The 18,855-nt window shown below is 51.5% G+C and overlaps 1 protein-coding gene across 4 annotated transcripts in view; it reads right to left on the bottom strand.

Moving 5' to 3' along the window:
- The window catches only part of PPP6R2 (protein phosphatase 6 regulatory subunit 2), a 76,181-nt gene that overhangs the window by 5,245 nt on the left and 52,081 nt on the right, over window positions 1–18,855 (bottom strand). For all 4 annotated transcript variants that reach the window (XM_067010525.1, XM_059080076.2, XM_059080079.2 and 1 more), the window contains 7 exons: window positions 18,519–18,631; window positions 18,137–18,250; window positions 16,882–17,008; window positions 15,853–16,005; window positions 4,443–4,646; window positions 3,095–3,159; window positions 1,379–1,494 (listed from right to left, as the gene is read on the bottom strand). In XM_067010525.1, coding sequence (XP_066866626.1) covers window positions 1,379–1,494; window positions 3,095–3,159; window positions 4,443–4,646; window positions 15,853–16,005; window positions 16,882–17,008; window positions 18,137–18,250; window positions 18,519–18,631 — 892 coding nt within the window. The remainder of the gene's footprint in view (window positions 1–1,378; window positions 1,495–3,094; window positions 3,160–4,442; window positions 4,647–15,852; window positions 16,006–16,881; window positions 17,009–18,136; window positions 18,251–18,518; window positions 18,632–18,855) is intronic.

Here is an 18,855-nt window from a genome sequence, read left to right as displayed (position 1 = left end):
GGAGCCAGCGGCTGCATCCTGGTCCCCCGAGGGCCCACAGGCCGACCTGGGAGCCCCGGGGACACAGGAACCGTGGAGCACAGTCATGTCCCTCTTGGCCTCACAGGTCCAACCCAGCAGGCCTGGCTGTGTCTGTTTTTCTGGGGAGGTCGGAGCCCAGAAACATTCACAGTCCAGAGAGAGAGAGCTTCACGCGGGCCCCCAACCCCACACTGGGCCGTCCTGGGTGCGCAGGCTCGTCACAGGTGCCGACGGGCAGGGGGCCAGACCCCAGCCCAGGTACCACCGACTGAGAGCACCCCGCTCGTGTCAGAGGACCCCGCCCCCGCCCCAAGCCTCCTGGCTCACAGCTGCCCCAGGACCACAGGGGGCCACGGCCAAGGTCACCATGGGGGCAACTAGGCAAGGGCACGGGGGTGGGGGGCCGTGGAGGCCACGCCCACTGCACGACCAACTGGACGTCTGCGGGGCAGCTTCCCCAGCCCAGGACAGGGACAGACCCAGCACGTCCCCTGCCTGCCCGGGGCTCAGGGCACCACGGCCCCCAGAAGAGATGGGGACCACCCCACCCCGACAGCACACACAGCGCTCAGGGGCCCCTCAGACGGTGCTCACTCCCATTCACTGTTCACTGAGCACACGTGTCCCCCTCCCCCTTGGCCGGCCCTGTCCTCAGGCACCCACAAAGCGCGGGGGACAAACTGTCTTGGCTGCGAGCTCCCAGGTGCCCTCAGGGTCGCGGCCTCTGCGGGTTGTCACTGTCCATCACCCTCAGGCCGCCCCGAGCGCATGCCCCTCCAGTCACCCCAGCACGTGCTGCTCTCGGGCTGGCCTGGCATCCTCCTCCCCAAGAGGCCACACAGGTCCTTCTAAGCTGCTCGCCTTCTCCCATCTGAACCAAGACCCCTCGGGCTCTCCCCAGCTCAGGCCAGAAAGCCCAGTGCCTGGGAGCTGCAGACTGGGCGCCCAGAATGTGCGAGGGCTGGGAAGGGGCGTGGGCAGCAGCCCCCTGGTCGGGGCCCCGGATTGCGACGAGGAGGCCCGTGGGGTAGGAGGGAGAGAAGGCCTGGCCAAGGCGGCCTCTGCTCAGGCCCTGGGGCCGCTCTTAGGCCACAGAGGCCCCCTCGCCAGGCTCCCCAGATGAGCCACGAGCTCAGAGAAGAGCCGGACGGTGGAGCAGCAGGGCAGGCATTCGGGCAGGTGCGGGTGGTCCGGGGCATAGAGGCAACTGCCGCCCAGGCCCAGGCCCAGCTGACAGGACAGCCCCCGTGGGAAGGTGGGCCAAGTGTCTGGCACCAGTGCAGGTCCCGTGCGCCGAGGGGCCAAGGGCAGGGGTGGGGCACCTCGGGCAGCGACACCTGGGCCTGGAGGCGCTCACCTCGGAGGACCTCGCTGACCTGGGTCTGCACGGGGCCCCCCTCCAGGCTCTGCACCACTGCGTTGGCGATCCGGGTGAGATGGCCCATGTTCCCGCGCCTCATGCCACCCGCTGCCCTGAAAGACAGGGTGGCGTCAGGGCTGCCACCGGCCCTCCTCTGCGGTGCTTCCACCCGGCCCGGCCTCGGCTCTGCGGCCTCCCGTGGGCCTCCTCCCTGCAGGCCCCACTGCCCTGCGAAGACATCTCGTGGCCTCGCCTGCAGGCTGCTTGTTTTTGGAGCACCTGCTCTGCACCAGCGCCGCTCCACTCCCCCCATAGAAGTGAGATGGGCATTCGCTGTTCCCACTGCGCAGACCACAGGCCTGCAGAGCCGCGCCCAGTTGGGGCTGCAAGCGTTGACCAAGCGCTTCCATAGCCCCCAGAGGAGACCGAGGATGGACCCAGGACCCGAGAGTGGGCAGAGCCCACTCTCACTGCCCCTGCCGCGGCCTGGCTCCCGTCCACCTTCACATCCCACACGGCTGCAAACACATGGCTCTCCCTCAACTTCTCATCTGTCCCACACAGGACCCAACAGAACAGCACGTCTTCAGATCCCTGATGCACTCAGAAGAGCATGAGACGTAAGACTTGCGCGCCATCTGTTATAGAAACACGGCCCTTGAATCCCAGAGTGGACAGCACGTGCTTTCAACAGTGTTCTCTCTCTTCAGAGCCTGACGACAACCAGAGAGGAAGCGAAGGTGGTCCTCAATCAGTGGGCCCACCCGGCAGAGGAAGGGGGTCAGGAGAGACCGGGCGGAAGTGGCCCAGAGGTGAAGCTGGGCTGAGGGTGGAGGCCTGTGAGCAGCTGTCCAGGTCGCAGGAGAACCGCACTGAGGCCGCGGCCTGCAGGCATCCAGGCTCACACGCCCGTCCACGGCTTACTATGGCCCAGGGACCCCTCGGTGACAGCAGGGAGCCCTCCCCTGACACAGGCACACACATGTGCACCAACACGCCAAACATACAGGAGCAGGCTCAGCACAGGCCTCCCTGGGCACTGCACACCGGGCCCAGTGGAAGGCTGAGTGGCCCCATCTTGCTTGTTGCTACTTGGGAGCGGACGCAGATTTGTGGGTTCAGTAACAGCAGGACAGAAGGGATGAACTAGGTGCGGTCGCGGAGCTCCCCCTACCTGCCCAGAGCAGCCCCGGGCAGGGCAGAGTAGGAGCACAGGGGGGCCAGGGCTGCCCACCGGACCCGGCAGTCACCCCAGGGACCTGGGCAGTCAAGACCTTCAAGCAGGAGGTGACGCCACCTGCTGGTTTCAGAAAGATCCCAGCTTACCACGCAACAAGAGGGCAGATGGGGCAAGACGGAAGCAGAAAGTGGACCGGATGCTCTTTCAAGGGTTTGCGGCTCCAGTAAGAGAAGTGGCTGGAGGCTGGGATGGGGACGTGGGAGGATTCGGGACACAGTGCAGGCACAGGATTGGGGTCTCTGCTGACGGACAGGCAAGGGAGGAAGAGGGCGAGGGGCCCACAGAGCCAGGGGCTGGGGTGCACAGGTCGCGAGGAGCAGGACCAGGGCCACAGCCCAGGCCGCGTTACCCTGCCCTGCGCCCTGGCCCCGCCAGCAGCTCTGCAGCTGCTCCCACAGCGGTGGGACCCTTCCCTGGAAACAAACCCTCCACGGCAGCCCTGGAGCCCCACGCCGAGCCCCAGTGGTCCTTACTGTGTGTGGTCATTGGCTTCCCAGGCCTCCAGGATCCTCTGGACCAGGCAACACTTCTGGAAGAGCTGGCAGACAGGCGGCATGGGTCAGGGCCAGCAGGGCTGCACACTCCCCTCCACCCAGCCCTGGACTCAGCGGGCTGAGCGGGCAGCAAGCGTACACATCGGCCCAAGTTCGCTGCGGGCGGTGAGAGCGCTACAGCCCAGCCTGCGGTCCCGACGCCCAGGCGGGCGCGGCTCGAATCAGGAGATTCTCGTTCCCCTCAGTCTCCGGGCCGGTCGTGTACTCCCGCTCGGGGCACTCTCCTGCCTTCTCTGTCCAGGAGGAAGGCCGGCGGCCCCAGGGCTCACTTGCTTCCAGGCCCTCACACAGGCAGCTTCCCGTACCTGGAATGTTTGTTCTGGGCCCCAAATCGCACGCCCACCCCACGTGTGGCCTCACTATCTGGGTGAGGGTCCCTTGCTGGCCTGCATGGCCGCTGCACACACCCACCCCCTGTGGCTCTCTCATCACTGAAACCGCCCACTCCTGGCTTATTTACCCCCTTGGCTGTGTTCTGGCTCAGGCCTGCAGGCGCAGCCCTTCACGACCCTCGCCCAGGTCTCCGACCAGAGACCTCGGGGCCCTGCTGCCGAGCCCCTCCTGTCTGAGCCTTGCAGCCACCTGGGGGTGGGGGGCAGAGCTAAGCCCCAGGGCCCCGCATGCACAGGTGGGCTCCTCGGGTGGGGGACCGTCTGTGCCACACGCTCCACCCACGCACCACTTCCTCCTTCCTTCCTTAGCGAACGCCCACTAAGGCCAAGTCCCTGCAGGCCCCGCGCACGCAGCTGCTCAGGAGGCTCTCGCTCCGGCCCCCCGGGAAGGGCAGCCCCAGGGGGTCTCCGCACAGTGTGCTCGGGTGAGCGGGAAAGCGTCAGGGAAGAGGCGGGCCGTGCAGAGCACCCACACTTTCCAGAGGCTCAAAATCCCAGAAAGTCTTCTCGTGAGAAGTGGACACGTGCACCCCTCCCCTGGCACCTGCCCGGCACGGCACTCACACCATGACGGGGCTGCTCGCCCTTGCGGCCTGGAGGAGCCGACCCGGGGGCAGCAACGGGGCTTCTTCCACACCCCTCCCGGGCCCTCCACTCCACCGGCTCTGGGGCCCTGGCAAACACGGACACCTTCTTTGTGATTTCCCGTCTCACGGGTGAAAGGAGAGCAGCACGCCCGTGTCACGGGAGGATGAGAGGAGAAAGCACACGAGGGTCATCCACGTGGTCTGGGTGGGGTGCAGCACACGCAGCAGCACACAGCACGCACAGGACACGCAGGACACAGCTACACAAGTGATACTGCCTGGACTCACGTGGGTCACCATCGTGCTCTCGGGGTGGCAGGCGGCAGGCTGGGGGGTCTCTGGGTCCCCGCTGGAGGGTGGAGGCTCCACTCCGCCCTCAGGTCCACTGGCCACGGCCCTGTCCTCCCGGGCAGAGTGGGACAGGATGGCGGCTATGCACAGCTCCACTTGGAAGTGCAGGAAGTTATTCCAGGCGTACTTAACAAACAGGTCCTGGGGAGACAGAGGGTGAGGAAAGCCTCGTGTCCTGCAGGCCGAACGTGAGGGGCCCTGCTGCCCTGCCCCACCTCCCCATGCTGTGTCCTGACGTCCGGGCGGCCACGGGCCTTCCATCTCCATCTAGCTCCATAATCTCTGCTCGTGTGACCACTTCCTGTGGTTTCTTTATCCTCTGTCCTAGGTTAGAAGCTTCACCCGCAGACCCTCAACCTCCCTCCTTCTCCAGTGCATCCTGACAAGGCTGTACGTCTCCCTGTAAAATCCACCACGGCTACACTACACATTTTGCTATGTAGTATTTTTATCGTCTTTCCTTTATGACTTTATCTTTGACCCACAAGTTACTGGGAGTGTGTTCAATTCTCCAACCCCTGGGGATCCTATCCAGGAGGGCCATGAAATCAGGAGGCGCAACATGGACACACCCCAAGGGAGCCCCAAGGGGCCCAAACAGAAGCTCCCAGGCGGATGCCCCCGAGGAGGCTGTATGGGCAGCTGCATCCCCTCTCCCATGGCCTTTGCCAGACCTGCCCCTGAGGCAAGCAGGGCGGCACCAGCAGGGAGGCGGGACAGGCACACCTGCCATGTCCACACGGCCACCTCACACCCAGCAGGGGCCACAGCTGCCTGCACCCCACACCCTCTGCCACCCACACGGAAGGAAGTGCGGTGCGCAGGATGGGGAGACCGGGATGGGGAAAGGGGTGTAGACTCCAGCCCAGGATATAAGTCTGGACCCTTCTTTCCCACCAGGGAGTGGGGAGCTGGATAAGGAAGGAGGTCCGTCTGCCTGACACGGCTCTCCTCCCCACAGAAACACAGTCTCCAGTAACAGCTTCACCTTCTCTGCCTGTGTGACTTTGGGTGACACTGGAGGTGACTTCATGCTGCCTCGTCTTCAACAGTCAGACCCACCTCCCAATAAAGAAAAGCCCATACCAGATGGCTTCACTGGAATTCCACCAAACATTTAAAGAGGAATTAACAACACCAATCCTTCTCAAAGTCTCCCCAAAAAACTAAAGGGAGCACTTTCTACCAAATACAGTCTGTGAGGCCAGCACTGCCCTGACACCAAAGACATCACAAGAAAAGAAAATTACAGACCAACACCCCTTAAGAACATTGATGCAAAAATTCTCCACAAAATACTAACTGAATTTAGCAGCATTATTAAAAGAAAATTATAGGGCTTCCCTGGTGGCACAGTGGTTGAGGGTCCGCCTGCCGATGCAGGGGACACGGGTTCGTGCCCCATCCGGGAAGATCCCACATGCCGCGGAGCGGCTGGGCCCGTGAGCCATGGCCGCTGAGCCTGCGCGTCCGGAGCCTGTGCTCCGCAACGGGAGAGGCCACAGCAGTGAGAGGCCCGCGTACCGCAAAAAAAAAAAAAAAAGAAAAAAAAAGAAAATTATACACTATGACCAAGTGGGATTTATTCCCAGAACGCAAGGATGGTTCAACATATGAAAATCCTTCAATGTAATATACCATGTTAAAAGAATGAAGGACAAAAACCAGTCATCTCAACTGATACTGAAAAATCACTTGACAAAATTCAGCACATTTTCTTGATAGAAACACTTAATAAACTAGGAATAAAGGAAACTTCCTCAACATGGTGAAGGGCATCTATGACAAGAGCACAGCAAACATATTCAGTGGTGAGAGACTGAAAGCTTTTCCTCTAAGACCAAAAACAAAGAAAGGATGCCCCTTTCACCACTTGTATTCAGCACTGCACTCGAAGCTCTAACCAGGGCAATTAGGCAATAAAGAGAAATAAAAGGCATCAAAACAACAAGAGAAGCCACCTCAGAGACTGGTTCGAGATGGCGGAGTAGAAGGACGTGCGCTCGTCCCTCTTGCGAGAGCACCGGAATCACAACTAGCTGCTGAACAGTCATCGACAGGAAGACACTGGAACTCACCAGAAAAGACACCCCACATCCAAAGACAAAGGAGAAGCCACAGTGAGACGGTAGGAGGGGCACAAGCACAATCAAATCAAATCCCGTAACCGCTGGGTGGGTGATTGACAAACTGGAGAACACTTATACCACAGAAGTCCACCCACTGGTGTGAAGGTCCTGAGCCCCACGTCAGGCTTCCCAACCTGGGGGTCTGGCAACAGGAGGAGGAATTCCTAGAATATCAGACTTTGAAGACTAGCGGGATTTGACTGCAGGACTTCGACAGGACTGGGGGAAACAGAAATTCCACTCTTGGAGGGCACACACGAAGTAGTGTGCGCATTAGGACTCAGGGGAAGGAGCAGTGAGGGACAGGATGGAGACCAAACCAGACCAACCTGCTAGTATTGGAGGGTCTCCTGCAGAGGCAGGGGTGGCTATGGCTCACCAGGGGGACAAGGACACTGGCAGCAGAAGTTCTGGGAAGTATTCCTTGGTGTGAGCCCACCCAGAGTCCGCCATCAGCCCCACCAAAGAGCCGGGTAGGCTCCAGTGCTGGGTCGCCTCAGGCCAAAGAACCAATAGGGAGGGAACCCAGCCCCACCCATCAGCAGACAAGTGGATTAAAGTTTTAATGAGCTCTGCCCACCAGAGCAACAGCCAGCTCTACCCACCACCAGTCCCTCCCATCAGGAAGCTTGCACAAGCCTCTAAGCCTCATCCTCCAGAGGGCAGACAGCAGAAGCAAGAAGAACTATAATTCTGAAGCCTGTGGAAGGAAAACCACATGCACAGAAAGACAGACAAAATGAAAAGGCAGATGACTTTGTACCAGAGGAAGGAACAATATAAAACCCCAGAAAAACAAAACGAAGTGGAGATAGGCAACATTCCAGAAAAAGAATCCAGAATAATGATAGTGAAAATGATCCAGGACCTCGGAAAAAGAATGGAGGCAAAGATCGAGAAGATGCAAGAAATGTTTAGCAAAGACCCAGAAGAACTAAAGAACAAACAAAGAGATGAACAACACAATAACTGAAATGAATAATACGCTAGAAGGAATCAATAACACAATAACTGAGGCAGAAGAACGGATAAGTGAGCTGGAAGACAGAGTGGTGGAATTCACTGCTGTGGAACAGAATAAAGAAAGAAGAATGAAAAGAAATGAAGAGAGCCTAAGAGACCTCTAGGACAACATTAAACGCAACAACATTCGCATTATAGGGTCTCAGAAGGAGAAGAGAGAGAAAGGACCCGAGAAAATATCTGAAGAGATTTTAGTCAAAAACTTTCCTAACATGGGAAAGGAAATAGCCACCCAAGTCCAGGAAGCACAGAGAGTCCCATACAGGATAAACACAAGGAGAAACACGCGGAGACACACAGTAATCAAACTGGCAAAAATTAAAGACAAAGAAAAATTATTGAAAGCAACAAGGGAAAAACAACAAGTAACATACAAGGGAACTCCCAGAAGGTTAACAGCTGATTTCTCAGCTGTTAACAGATGATTTTTTTTTAGAAACTCTCAAATCCAGAAGGGAGTGGCATGATATATTTAAAGTGATGAAAGGGAAGAACCTACAACCAAGATTACTCTACCCAGCAGGGATCTCATTCAGATTCAACGGAGAAATCAAAAGCTTTACAGACAAGCAAAAGGTAAGAGAATTCAGCACCACCAACCAGTTCTGCAACAAATGCTAAAGGAACTGCTCTAAGTGGGAAACACAAGACAAGAAAGGGTCCTACAAAAACAAACCCCAAACAATTAAGAAAATGGGATTAGGAACATACATATCGATAAGTACCTTAAACGTGAATGGATTAAATGCTCCAACCAAAAGACACAGGCTTGCTGAATGGATACAAAAACAAGACCCATATATATGCTGTCTAAAAGAGACCCACTTCAGACCTAGGGACACATACAGACTGAAAGTGAGGGGATGGAAAAAGATATTCCATGCAAATGGAAATCAAAAGAAAGCTGGAGCAGCAATACTCATATCAGATAAAACAGACTTTAAAATAAAGAATGGTACAAGAGACAAGGAAGGACGCTACATAATGATCAAGGAATCAATCCAAGAAGAAGATATAACAATTATAAATATATGTGCACCCAACACAGGAGCACCTCAATACATAAGGCAACTGCTAACAGCTCTAAAACAGGAAATCGACAGTAACACAATAATAGTGGGGGACTTCAACACCTCACTTACACCAATGGACAGATCATCCAAACAGAAAATTAATAAGGAAAGACAAGCTTTAAATGACACAAAAGACCAGATAGATTTAATTGATATTTATAGAACATCCCATCCAAAAACCGCAGATTACACTTTCTTCTCAAGTGCACATGGTACATTCTCGATAGATCACATCTTGGGTCACAAATCAAGCCTCAGTAAATTTAAGAAAATTGAAATCGTATCAAGCATCTTTTCTGACCACAATGCTATAGATTAGAGATCAATTACAGGGGAAAAAAACGGAAAAAACACAAACACGTGCAGGCTAAACAATACATTACTAAATAACCAAGAAATCACTGAAGAAATCAAAAAGGAAATCACAAAATACCTAGAGACAAATTACAATGAAAACACGATGACCCAAAACCTATGGGATGAAGCAAAAGCAGTTCGAAGAGGGAAGTTTATAGCTATACAAGCCTACCTCAAGAAACAAGAAATATCTCAAACAATCTAACGTTACACCTAAAGGAACTAGAGAAAGAAGAACAAACAAAACCCAAAGTTAGTAGAAGGAAAGAAATCATAAAGATCAGAGCAGAAATAAATGAAATAGAAACAAGGAAAACAATAGTAAAGATCAATAAAACTAAAAGTTGGTTCTTTGAGAAGATAAACAAAATTGATAAACCTTTAGCCAGACTCATCAAGAAAAAGAGGGAGAGGACTCAAATCAATAAAATTAGAAATGAAAAAGAAGCTACAACGGACACCCCAGAAATACAAAGCATCCTTAGAGACTACTATAAGCAACTCTATGCCAGTAAAATGGACAACCTGGAAGAAACTGACAAATTCTTAGCAAGGTATAACCTTCCAAGACTGAACCAGGAAGAAACAGAAAATATGAACAGAATTACTTTCAGTTTCAAATAGTGAAATTGAAACTGTGATTTAAAATCTTCCAACAAACAAAAGTCCAGGACCAGATGGCCTCACAGGTAAATTCTATCAAACATTTACAGAAGAGCTAACACCCATCATTCTCAAACTCTTCCAAAAAATTGCAAAGGAGGGAACACTCCCAAACTCCTTCTATGAGGCCACCATCACCCTGATACCAAAACCAGACAAAGATACTACAAAAAAAGAAAATTACAGACCAATATCACTGATGAATATAGATGCAAAACTCCTCAACAAAATACTAGCAAACAGAATCCAACCACACATTAAAAGGATCATCCACCATGATCAAGTGGGATTTATCCCAGGGATGCAAGGATTCTTCGATATACATGATCAATCAACGTGCTACACCATATTAACAAACTGAAGAATAAAAACTATATGATCATCTCAACAGATGCAGAAAAAGCTTTTGACAAAAGTTAACACCCATTTATGATAAAAACTCTCCAGAAAGTGGGCACAGAGGGAACCTACCTCAACATAATAAAGGCCACATACGACAAACCCACAGCAAACGTCATTCTCAATGGTGAAAAACTGAAAGCATTTCCTCTAAGATCAGGAACAAGACAAGGATATCCACTCTCACCACTATTATTCAACAAAGTCTTGGAAGTCCTAGGCATGGCAATCAGAGAAGAAAAAGAAATAAAAGGAATACAAATTGAAAAAGAAGAAGTGAAACTGTCACTGTTTGCAGATGACATGATACTATACATAGAGAAACCTAAAGATGCCACCGGAAAACTACTAGAGCTTATCAATGAACTGGGTAAAGTTGCAAGACACAAAATTAATGCACAGAAATCTCCTGCATCCCTATACACTAACAACAAAAGATCAGAAAGAGAAATTAAGGGAATAAACCTATTCACCACTGCAACAAAAAGAATAAAATACCTAGGAATAAACCTACGTGAGGAGGTAAAACACCTGTACTCAGAAAACTATAAGACACTGTTGAAAGAAATCAAAGATGACACAAACTGATGGAGAGATATACCATGTTCTTGGATTGGAAGAATCAATACTGTGAAAATGACCATACTACCCAAAGCAATCTACAGATTCAATGCAATACCTATCAAATTGCCAATGGCATTTTTTACAGAACTAGAACAAAAAATCTTAAAATTTGTATGGAGACACAAAAGACTCCGAATAGCCAAGGCAGTCCTGAGGGAAAAAAACGGAGCAGAGGAATCAGACTCCCTGATTTCAGACTATACTACAAAGCTACAGTAATCAAGACAGGATGGTACTGGCACAAAAACATAAATACAGATCAATGGAATAGGATAGAAAGCCCAAAGATAAACCCACACACCTATGGTCAACTAATCTATGACAAAGGAGTCAAGGATATACAATGGAGAAAAGACAGTCTCTTCAATAAGTGGTGCTGGCAAAACTGGAAACTACATGTAAAAGACTGAAATTAGAACACTCCCTAACACCATACACAAAAATAAACTCAAAATGGATTAGAGACCTAAATGTAAGACTGGACACTATAAAACTCTTGGCAGGAAACACAGGAAGAACACTTTGACATAAATCACAGCAAGATCTTTTTTGATCCACCTCCTAGAGTAATGGAAATAAAAACAAAAATAAACAAATGGGACCTAACGAAACTTAAAAGCTTTTGCAAAGCAAAGGAAACTACCAACAAGATGAAAAAACAACCCTCAGAAAGGGAGAAAATATTTGCAAATGAATCAACGGACAAAGGATTAATCTCCAAAATATATAAACAGCTCATGCAGCTCAATATTAAAATAACAAAGAACTCAATCCAAACATGGGCAGAAGACCTAAATAGACATTTCTCCAAAGAGGACATACAGATGGCCAAGAAGCACATGAAAAGTTGCTCCACATCACTAATTATTAGAGAAATGCAAATCAAAACTACAATGAGGGGCTTCCCTGGTGGCACAGTGGTTGAGAGTCTGCCTGCCGATGCAGGGGATACGGGTTCATGCCCTGGTCCGGGAAGATCCCACATGCCGCGGAGCGGCTGGGCCCATGAGCCATGGCCGCTGAGCCTGCGCGTCTGGAGCCTGTGCTCCGCAATGGGAGAGGCCACAACAGTGAGAGGCCCGCATACTGCAAACAACAACAACAACAACAAAACAAACAAACAAACAAAACTACAATGAGGTATCACCTCATACCAGTTAGAACGGGCATCATCAGAAAATCTACAAACAACAAATGCTGGAGAGGGTGTGGAGAAACGGGAACCCTCTTGCACTGTTGGTGGGAATGCAAATTGATACAGCCACTATGGAGAACAGTATGGAGGTTCCTTCAAAAAATAAAGTAGAATTACCATATGACTCAGCAATCCCACTACTGGGCATATACCCAGAGAAAACCATAATTCAAAAAGACACATGCACCCCAATGTTCACCGCAGTACTATTTACAATTGCCAGGTCATGGAAGCAACCTAAATGCCCGTCGACAGAAGAATGGATAAAGAAGATGTGGTACGTATATTCAATGGAATATTACTCAGCCATAAAAAGGAACGAAGCTGGGTCCTTTGTAGAGACGTGGATGAATCTAGAGACTGTCATGCAGAGTGAAGTAAGTCAGAAAGAGAAAAACAAATATTGTATATTAACGCATATACGTGGAACCTAGAAAAATGGTGCAGATGAACCGGTTTGCAGGGCACAAATAGAGACACAGATGTAGAGAACAAGCGTATGGACACCAAGGGGGGAAAGCGGCGGGTGGTGGTGGTGGTGGTGGTATGAATTGGGAGATTGGGATTGACATGTATACACTGATGTGTATAAAATGGATAACTAATAAGAACCTGTTTATAAAAAATAAAATTCAAAAAAATAAAATAAAATAAAAACAAAAGGCAAATAAAATTATCTCTGTTCACAGATGATACAATCTTACATGCAGAAAATTGTACAAATCCCACATAAACTGTTAGAGCTAATAAACAAATTCAGCAAAGTTCCAGAATACAAGATCAACACACAAAACTCTGTTGCATTTTTTCCCACTAACGATAAACAATCCAAAGAACTAAATCTTCACACATATGGTCAATTTATTTTCAACAAGGATGCCAAGACCATTCAGTGGGAAAAGGACAGTGTTTTCAACAAAAGGTGCTGAAAGAATAACAAGTGTTGGCGAGGATGGGGAGAAGAGCGGACCTTGTGCACTGGTGGTGGGAATGTAAACTGGTGCAACCACTGTGGAACACAGTGTGGACGTTCCTCAAAAAATTAAAAATAAAACCATCATATGATCCAACAATTCCATTCCTGAGTATTTACCCAAAGAATACAAAAACACTAATTTGAAAAGATATATGCCCCTCCATGTTCACTGCAGAATTATTTACAATAACCAAGATATGGAAATGACCTAAATGCCCATAAACAGATGAATGGATAAAGAAGATGTGGTACATATGTACAATGGAATATCACTCAGCCATAAAAAAGAATGGTATAATGCCATTTGCAACAACATGGATGGACCTAGAGGGTATTATGATAAATGAAGTAGGTCAGATGGAGAAAGACACATACCGTATAATTTCATCAATAAAAAACAAACAAAATAAATAAACAAAAACAAACATGTAGATACAGAGTAGTGGTTACCAGTGGTAAGGGGCGGGGTAGGGAGGAGGACGAAATGGGTAAAGGGGATCAGCTGTATGGCGACAGATGGAAACGAAATCTTTGGTGGTGAGCATGCAATAGGGTATAAAGAAGTAGAAATATAACCTACACATGAAACTTACATTCAAAAAATGAAACAAAACAAATGGTGCTGTGATATCCACATGCAAAAGAATGAAGTTGGACCCTTACCTTACACTGCATACATATACAAACTCAAAATAGACCAAAGACCCGAAAGAGCTAAAACTATAAAGTACTTAGAAGAAAACACAGGGGGAAAGCTGCATGACAGTGGATTTGGCAAAGATTTCTTAGGTATAGGTACGACACCAAATGCACAAGCAACAAAAGAAAAAAAACAGATAAACTTGCGACATCCCTGGTGGCGCAGTGGTTAAGAATCCACCTGCCAATGCAGGGGACACAGGTTTGAGCCATGGTCCGGGAAGATCCCTCATGCCGCAGAGCAACTAAGCCAGTGCGCCACAACTACTGAGCCTGCGCTCTAGAGCCCATGAGCCACAACTACTAAAGCCTGCACGCCTAGAGCCCGTGCTCCACAACAAGAGAAGCCACCGCAATGAGAAGCCTACGTACCACAACGAAGAGCAGCCCTCCACTCGCTGCTACTAGAGAAAGCCCATGCACAGCAACAAAGACCCAACGCAGCCAAAAATAAATAAAATAATTAATTTTTTAAAAAGAAAAAAACAGATAAGGTTTTCATCAAAATGTAAACCTTTTGTGCATCAGAGGACACCATCAAGAGAGTAAAAAGACAACTCACAGAATGGGAGAAAATATTTGCAAATCATGTATCTAAGTGCTTAATATCCAGAATATATAAAGAACTCCTTCAATTCAACAACAACAACAAAAAAACAAACAACCCAATTCAAAAATGGGTTGAACAGACAGTTCTCCAAAGAAGATACACAAATGGCCAGCAAAAGCACACGGAAAAATGCCCAGCATCACTAATCATTAAGGAACCGCAAATCAAAACACAGTGAGATACCACCTCAAACCCATCTGGATGGCTATTATCAAAAAAATGGAAAACACGTTAGTGAAGAAATTGGAACCCTCGTACATTGCTGGTGCAAATGTAAAACGGTGCACCCACTGGGGAAAACAGTGTGTGGGTGCCTCAAAAACTTGAACATAGAATCACTATATGACCCATCAATTCCACTTCTAGGTATGTAGTCAGAAAAAGTGAAAGCAGGGGCTGAAACAGATATTTGTACATCCATGTTTATAGCAGCATTATTAAAAATAGCCAAAATGTGGAAGCAACCCAATTGTCCACCAACGTATGAATGGATAAACAAAACGTAGTATATCCATACAATGAAATATCTTTCAGCCTTAAAAAGGAAAGAAATTGTGACACATGCTACCACGTGGATGAACACTATAGTAAGTGAAATAAGCCAGACAGAAAAGGCCGAATACTGTTTGATTCCACTTACACAGGAATCCCTGAAATAGATCCACAGAGACAGAAAGCAGCAGGGTGTGTGCCAGGGCTGGGGACTGGTGGGGGGATGAGGACCAAGTGTTTAATGCTCAGAGCTGGAGAAGATGAGAGAGTCCTGGAAGTAGTGGTAATGGTTATACAACGTGAACGTTAAACCATATGCTTTAAAGTTATTAAAATGGCATATTTCATGTCACATATATTTTGCCACAATGAATGAAAAGTAGAAAGGGGGAGTGGGAGAGAGAACTTTCTTGGAGGAGAGGAAAGGAAATGAGTGAGGTCTTTCCTCGTCGCCCTCTGACCCAGGTTCTACAGTCACAGCAGAGCCCAGTGACTTCCAAACGCCGGAAGGACTCCTGAGGCAGGCAGTCCCTTCAGGCCCAGGTCCAAGGCAGCTCCTTCTGGGATTGAGATTTAAATTTAAAGATATTTCAGCTTCCTGGGAGCAGAGGCCCAAGGGCAAGGCCGAGGAGAAGGCTGCGGATGCGTCAGCCAGGGGCACAGCTTGGGCGAAGTCCCCTCCCTGTCAGCACCACCCTGTGGCCACTGCCTGCAGAGCCTCCCTCGGACTCCCAGGGCGTGCTCACCAGAGGAGCTCCCCACGGCTCCGCCTTTACTGTGGGGACGAGGAGCAGCGCTTTAGAGCGTTTTAGGCTGAAGAGCGACGAAGTTCTCTATTAAGGCAGAAATCAGAAGGAAGGAGCACAGTACCCACTCCCGCTGCTTCCAGGGCAGCCCTGCACGAGCCTACACGGAGGCAGGTCCCAGCGTCGCTCAGCGCGCCTCACCGACGACCTGGGGTCAAGCCCGGGGGGCAGGACGCGGTCTCTGCACAGACTGTGCCTGTCCCGGGACCGAACCAGAGCCTCCCTTCAGGCAGGCCTTCACCTGGGTGCTGAGGTCCGGGTGCCCAGCCCCGAGGCCCCAGGCTAGCAGGTGTCCGCTCACCAGCAGCAAGCCCATGGTGTTGAGCCGGCAGAGCTCCTGGTTGATGCTGGGCGTGTTCGTGTGCAGCAGGGCAGCCACGAGGCGAGCTCCATGCAGGCGGGCGTTACCCAGGGGCTCCTCCAGCACGCCAATGGTGGTCAGGATTGCTGCTTTCTGCAAACACAAAAGGACTGCCCAGTTAGAGCCCTGTGACCAGTGTGATCACCACCCATGTGTGGGCTTGTCTTTGACCTGGTCCTGATCGAAGGGTCAGGGCCGCTGCTGCATGACGTGGCCCCGCCGGGGAGGGGTCCTCAAGGCAACGTGGTCTGCAGGAGGAAACAAGGGGTCAGTTGGGTTAAGAGCCCCACGGCTCCCCTGAGGGCTCACAAGACTGAGTGAGGGTGGGCCGCTGCTCCTGGGTGCCTAGGGCACTCTGGTCTCAGCCTGCCAGCCGAAGGGATGTGACCTCAGAGTATAAGATGAAGGAGACTGACCACAAGGCTGGCCTCGTGAGACACGGTGATCCCACACACGGAGCACAGTGCGTCTACCTTTTCATTAGCAGAATGTTCCAGAATCCCTGACTTCATGAGTCCTTTCTAGTGGGGAAGGCAGACCACAAGCCAGCTGATAAATGTAAGGAACAGTACGGTAGACCACGGCGGGTGCCAGAGGGAGGCACCAGGAGAGGCAAAGGGGCTGTGCCCGGGGCACTGAGGTGGAGAGGGCCTGGGTCCTCCTCACCATGACCACCACTGCTCAGCTGAGCAAAGGGTCTCCCCTGGGACCCCCTGACCCCTTGGCTGGCTGCCCCCAACTCAAGAGGCCGGGTCTCCAGCGCACTTGGGCTCTCGGACACGCCCCGTCAGAAGGCAGGAGTTGCCTGGGGGGGTGGCGAACCGTCCAACTCTCTCAAGAGAAGATGGACACTCGGCAGATGGGGTGTGAGTGCGCCTGTCATCCTGGGCAGCGAGTGGGGTCCTTGCCTTGCAAGCGACCCAGCCCACGAGGTCTCCAGGGCCCCCGACCTTTGCTTGGGACACCTACCTTTGGCGGGCTGAGCAGCAGCTGGTGGAAGTCCTTCAGCCGTGGCTCGATGCCACGCAGGACGCCGGAGCTGACGGCACACAGCCTGTCCAGTCCCTGAGAGCAGGAGTCCAGCAAGCCCTCCATCCTGTGGACCAGAGGCAGCTGGATATGGGGACGCTGGTCCCATTACACTACACCTCCTACCGACGTGCCCACCTGTCTCCAGGCAGGCCGCTGACCGTATGGGGGTGAGGCCACGCCCAGGTGACGGCCCTGACGGGCTGTGGACGTCACACCCCCGAACCAGCTCTGTTCCCTCTCCTCCCACCTTGAAAAGTTTCACTGTCGACCCCACTCCTCGGCTGAGAAACAGACAGGACTGGCCATAAAAAGATAAAAAAGCCAAGAGAATGAATCGGCTCGTCTGTTTTCTGCACTGTCATGCTGTCCCTGCGTCGCAGGCGAGGCCCTCACCAGAGTCTCCACTTCCTGCGGGAAGGGCCCAGCCTTCCTGGGCTCATAAAGATGAATAAGCAATATTCTGGTTTCTAACTAGAGGAAACGAAGATAACATCATAATTCTATTTTTAGGTAATAAACTAATAAATATGTATTGGGTACCAGAGTGAGAGAAAGAAACTGCTAATAATCTCACCACGGAGAGTAAGTCATTTCTTGTTATTTTCTGGTTGTTCTTTTTCTTTAAAAAAACAGCATAGGCTATCAGTGCTGGGGGCTACAGTGAAGCTCCTTCCAGAGCGAGGACAAGAGGGAACTGCAGTCTCCTTGGGAGTCAGACCACCAGCACGGCATGTGACAGGACAGAGCAGACAAAAGTGCACAAGCAAACACACATGCGTGTACGCATACACACACGCGCGTACGCATACACACACACAGAGACATAGACACATACACACACACACACACACACACACACACACACACACACACACACACACACATGCTGGGGGTCCTCATCGGGACAGTCCTTGGGGAAGCCCACTGGCCGTGCCTGTTCTGCACACACGTCTATAAACACTCTGCAAACTGGCGACAGGGGGTGCCTTTGGGCTGAGGTGGGAATGTGATTGATGGCGAAGGTCAAAGGGGACTTTAACAGCCATAAAGTTTATCTTTTCAACAAGGAGAATCTATCCCCACGATCACTCGCATCATTAGAAACATTAAGAACACAAACAGCACACCCGGCCACTCCCCTGGACCTCGTGTCACTGAAGCGGCAGCACTTTCCCTCTCGGGAGACACTCACCCCGCCCGCCTGGGCTCAAGCAAGGTCAGTAACACCTGGGTCCCACTGACGAGGCAGAGCTCGGTCTGGGCTCCGTCAAACATGTTCCTCAGCAGCTGCTGCACGCAGTCCTGCCTGTCAGACACGCGCAAGGTCACTGCCTGGCGGGTGCCCTGAATCCCGGAGAGACCCTGCTCGGGGCTCAGGCCACGCACCCAGGGTTTTAAGGACACGGCTGCCCCAGGGGCCCGCACTCTCTGAACCTGCCAGGAGACACCTCCCGTGAGAAAGAGGCCCATCAGGTTAACTCTGGATCGGGGTGAGTTCCTCAGAAATGATCAGAGGAGGTGGCGGTGTCTCTGGCCCCCAGCCCAGGCCCCCCGGCGCAGCAGCCCACACTCACGACTCCAGCACCGTGAGGAGGGGGTCTGGCTCTGGAGCCTCCTGCAGCTGGCTGCCCTGCTCCCTGCCCAGCCTGATGATGTCACAGAGCGTCTGCGAAGCGTTGGACTGCCTCTGAAAAGACGGGGACGAAGAGCTGCCTTCAGGGCCAGCCTGCCGCACGGTCAGAGCGGCTCCTGTGGCGGCTCCACTGAGGTGCTGGACTCGAAGCCAGTTTGTCTCAGAGACGCCTGGCCTGCCTCTCACCGCAGGGCGCAGATCTGGCCGCCCCCCAAGAGCTCTCACGGGGCCTCGACGGTCGAGCACACCACGCAGACAGCGCCCTATACCCTCAGACA

Source organism: Kogia breviceps, chromosome 12 (assembly GCF_026419965.1).
Source record: "Kogia breviceps isolate mKogBre1 chromosome 12, mKogBre1 haplotype 1, whole genome shotgun sequence".
Lineage (NCBI taxonomy): Eukaryota > Metazoa > Chordata > Mammalia > Artiodactyla > Physeteridae > Kogia > Kogia breviceps.
The sequence above is the reverse complement of the archived record's forward strand: the minus strand, read 5'-3'. Positions and strand labels throughout refer to the sequence as shown.